The following is a 5,020-nucleotide window of genomic DNA, read 5'->3' as shown; positions in this document are numbered from 1 at the left end:
GTTAGTGAAAATAAAGATAAATGATATGATCCATTGTCACGTGGCCAGAGATCTCACCTTATGCCCATTTCTTTCAAATCTTTCCGTGCCTTGAGATTATCCTTTGATTTTGCTTTATCATTAAGCAAAGTGTACAAAATGTTATCACACACATTCTTCTCAATGTGCATAAAGTCCAAATTATGACACAACGAATTGGTTTTCCAGTACGGAAGATCAAAGAAAATGCTTCGCTTGTTCCACTGCTTGACTTCTCGTCGAGGTCTCTTCCCACTACTATGAGATTCTTCTCGTTGCTGATCTCGTGTTTCAACATCCAGTTGTTGTTCAAGAATGTCAACACCTGATAACTTCTTAGGTGGACCACGCTCCTCTGTGCTTCCGTCAAAACGAACACGATTCAGTCTAAATCTATGATTTCTTCACAAAAAACGTCTATGATCCATGAAGCACCATTTAGAACTATGACGGAGATAACAAGGATAAAAATCAAAGTTACAAGTGGGACAAGCGAAACCAGTGTGTGTGTTCCAACCAGATAGCATACCTAACCCAGGAAAATCACTTATTGTCCACATAAGAGCTGCATGCATTCTAAATGTGTTTCCAGATGATGAGTCAAAGGTCTCCACACCATCGTTCCATAAAATCTTTCAATTCATCTATAAGGGGCTGCAAGTACACATCTATCTTATTTCCCGGAGACTTCTTTCCTGGAATAATCATTGATAAGATGAAAGAAGTGTGATGCATACACATCCAAGGCGGAAGATTGTATGGAATCAGGAACACAGGCCAAACGCTATTGGTAGAACTCAAGGCTCCAAAGGGATTAAAACCATCAATTGCAAGACCTAAGAGAACATTTCGTGGCTCTTCGGCAAACAAAGTGTGCGTAGCATTAAAATCCTTCCACGCTTGGCCGTCCCTTGGAAGTCTCAGTAATCCATCTCTTGCAGGTGCAGAATTATGCCATTGCATGTGCTCAGCCGTCTTGCTACATATATATAATCTTTTCAACCTTGGCTTCAATGGAAAGTATTGCAAAATTTTTGCAGCTTGCTTTTTCTTTTTTTTCTTAGGGCTCCATCTAGATATACCGCAATACTTCCATGTGTCTTGTACGTTATCTGGATTGTCATCTAGATATAACATACAATCGTTTGGGGAAGTATCTATCTTAGTATATTCCAGGCCAAGTTTGCAAATTACTTGCTTGGCCAAATAAAAACTAGAAGGCAACTGTATTCCATCAAATGTATCTCTCAACAAATTCAATATCATAGTCATGGCATTATCACTTATTCTACACAAAACCTTTATGTGATACAATTTGATTATAAACTCCAACTTTGTGCATTTACTGCCCTCATGCAACTTTTCATTTCCGTCTCTTACAAATTCATTGAACTCGCTACCATCATCAAAAGAGGCTTCATGTAATCTTTCATCTGCGATGTCTTCACCTCCATTGTCTATAACTGCATCATTCACTCCCGTTATACCTTCATCCCCATGGTGGCCGAATACATCATTGATTAATGTGTTTAATGGATTCTCTTGATATGGTGTCGCTTGCACTTCTATACTACTTGGCTCAGCAGGTTGTATCTCACCATGACGATTCCAAACAAGAAAATTCTTGGAAAACGGCTTTAAGAGCAAGTGATCCTGAACTGTGTCCCTTTTATGCCATTTTCCAAACGCACACCGTGGACATGGACAACATATTCTATCCGAAATGGCCGCTCTCGCAAAAGCAAAATCAAGGAATCCATTTACGCCGTCTTGGTATTCTTTTGTTGTTCGAGGTTTTTCAATCCAAGTTCTATCCATTTGTAACTAATTTATGCAACCAAAAAGTAAACTAAGTTGTAACATTGAAAGGAATAATTAATTTATTTTGGTACAGTAATTAATACATTAAAACTCGTTATCATAATCAGTATAATCAGTAATTTATTTTTGAATGCTATTTTATATCTCGTTGATTTTCTTTAATTTTTTTACACAAAAATATTTTATTATACTTTTAAGTATTGGTGGTGTTTTATTGGTGTAGACTAATAGAGATTTTTTACAAATTACAACTTTTTAAGTTTTAATCTTTTAAACTAAATTCTAAGTAAATATTTTTTCATATCACCTTTAAGGACTTGAATAATTATTTTATATGAAATTAATTTCGTTTTAGTTTATACTTGGTTAGTTTTTTAATTAAATTTTTATCAAAAATATATTCAATAAATATTATAAGTTTTTATGTCAACCATTCTAACTATAAAAAGTTAAGTTTTAATTTAATTATTGGATATATTAAACCCTTCAAGACTCGAAGAATACCATTCTAAAGTATTTTAAAATATTTATTTATACAGTTAATCATTTATTTTTATGTTGGTAAGAAACTCTAAAAAGAGTTATATTTTATAAATTTGGTTTACATGAAAATGTTATTATGTGTTTTTTATGTTCAAGTTTTAGCTGTTCAGAAATATGTTTGAAGTTTCATCATGTCAATCAATTAAATAAACCGAAAACTAAAAAAACAAAAAAAAAATCACTGGAACCTAGAAGGGAGGATATGTATTTCAAAAATTAAATTCCAAAAAATGAGATACATAGAATTTTAACAATTATAACTATTTTAATCACCAAAAAAAATTATAACTATTTAATTCAGAATAAAGAACATGTAACTACTTTATTGAGTCAGAGAATTACCTTGTAAAAGAATTCGACAGAATAAATTGGATTAGAACCGAATGTATCCGTGAAATAGGAGCAACGAATATGCCAAATCAACTATTCAGATACTACAAGAACAATTTTCAAATAAAAAAAAGATTAAAATAGTTTAGTATAAGCATCAGCAAATGAAAACTTTAATTTTGAATGACAACATGCAACAAAAAAAACTCAATTATCAAAAACAAGAATATTTCCCTTTATTTTAACTTCAATTAAGACAGGATGAACTCAATTTGAATACAAAACTGACACAACGAAACAAACATTACAACTTATGCCTTCCAGGATAAATAAAAACTCAAGGGTCATTATTATTATGTTACAATATGCGTATTAATCAAATAAAAAAGAATGCATCTTAAGCATGTAACTAATGATTTGTTATTAATTAGTAGTACATGATAATATGATTCATACCACTAATAATAATAACTGTGAGTGATTATGACACTGACTCGTATATATAGATGGCAGGGTATTCTATGGAGCTTTCAAGAAGAGTTTCATTACATGAAGTTATCAAAATAAGTTAAAACTGAGTATTTCTGTCTTTTATATTCACAATTTAATCATCTAAATTTTCTCATTCTATCTACAAATTTAGCACATAATTTTCCTTAATCAATTCCCACATATGAAATTTGCAATATTGAATTGTACCTAACAGGTTATGAAAAAATCAAGCTCTCCTAGAACATCATGCTAGGTATAGGAGAGGAAAATAGAAAAAAAAGTCATTTATAAAAAATTGAAAACTTTAAATTTCTTATATTAGATATGCTTCAAATTTTCTCAGCAGATTTTAATTGAAAAATGAGAAAAGTCCAAGTTAATGAAGCATGAAGTATTTTTTTTTCAAATGAGCTTGGTGTATCTAAATACCATTTCACCTTTCAACAAGCTAAATATCAAATTCAAAAAAATTTATAACATCTAACAAATTACTAAGTTATTATTTTCAATCTCCACTCACAGAGTTCTAAAAAATTATTGATCTCATCAAGGCCTATAGCCAAATATCAATTGAAGGCTTACGCTACATTTTTTTGTCTTTTCTTTTGATGTATTATTAGTTCATAGTCCTCCAATTTTCTATTAAATAAGCCTATGTAGTAAAAGTACTCTAGTAGGAATCAAAATTATTAATATATCATATATAGTACTCAGCCACAAAACTATTAATATACCATATATAGTACTCAGCCAAGAATTTAATTAAGAATTCTAAGACATTGTCTTCTTTTTGAAACCTAGCTAGTAGTATAATAATAGATAGATATAGATAACGTTTTATCATGGTAACATGGACTTCGGAGTCAATTTGAGTATATAATCTTGATATATGAGAAATAAAAAGAAAAGAATATTACAAATTCATCAAAATTTATTGTTCTTTGTTATTAATTAGTGATTAATATTTAAAAGTATGAGTATATTGTTAAATTATTAAATTAAAAAAATTAAATTAATAACTAAAATACAAACTAAAAAATAATAAATGTAATCTAAGATTTTTCATAAAAGAACATAACATGGTGACACCAATAAAATGAAATAAAATGTTTTAACAACTGGCAAAACGGCAGCTGCAGACAGGAAAGAAAGGAATAGTGCAACAGATTTGAATTGGAAAGAAAGCTTCTAGAAGTTATATGAGCAAGCATACGTATCAACAAAAATTGAGAGAAAGAGATGAAGCATTCAGCAAACACGTTTTATGGGAGTCATTCTTCCTCTTTTTCACAATTAAGTTATTATTCTAGATATATATTTAGTAAAATTTTACCATTATTGAGAAATGATGAAAAGACAGTGAGTTGGATAAGAAAAGTAGTGAATATATTTTATGTTTTATATGAGAAGGAATAACCATCTCTGATCCAAATTGTTCAGCCACAATAAGTCATTCAGCAAGAAATGACAACAGCTATAGCTAGATAACCAAATTAAATTAACTAAACTATTTTATGCTTTTATCTTCTCAATATCTTTGTATTGAGAAAGAGATTGAAAAAAATGCAGAAATGGAGAGAGGGATCATTGTGAAAGTGAAGAACAGAAAAAAAAGTATTTAAAGGCTGTGTCCCATATAGGATTCATCCAAAACAAGTACTGATATATTAGCAACCACTAAATCATGGGAAAAGTTTAAGCAATTGGTAATATAAAATTCCTGCGTAAAATAACATTTGATAAACATTTGCAAGTGACTAAGTTGTATGAGAACATAAATATGATATGAAATCTCTCAATTTTTCAAAGATAACCT

At 30.2% G+C, this 5,020-nt stretch overlaps 1 protein-coding gene across 1 annotated transcript; it reads right to left on the bottom strand.

Moving 5' to 3' along the window:
• Positions 1–618: 618 nt before the first annotated feature.
• Positions 619–1,836, bottom strand: LOC112704839 (uncharacterized). The gene has a single exon (XM_025755753.1). It carries the CDS (start codon positions 1,834–1,836, stop codon positions 619–621), a length of 1,218 nt encoding a protein of 405 aa, XP_025611538.1.
• Positions 1,837–5,020: the final 3,184 nt, after the last annotated feature.

The sequence above is a fragment of the Arachis hypogaea genome, chromosome 1, assembly GCF_003086295.3.
Source record: "Arachis hypogaea cultivar Tifrunner chromosome 1, arahy.Tifrunner.gnm2.J5K5, whole genome shotgun sequence".
NCBI lineage: Eukaryota > Viridiplantae > Streptophyta > Magnoliopsida > Fabales > Fabaceae > Arachis > Arachis hypogaea.
The sequence above is the reverse complement of the archived record's forward strand: the minus strand, read 5'-3'. Positions and strand labels throughout refer to the sequence as shown.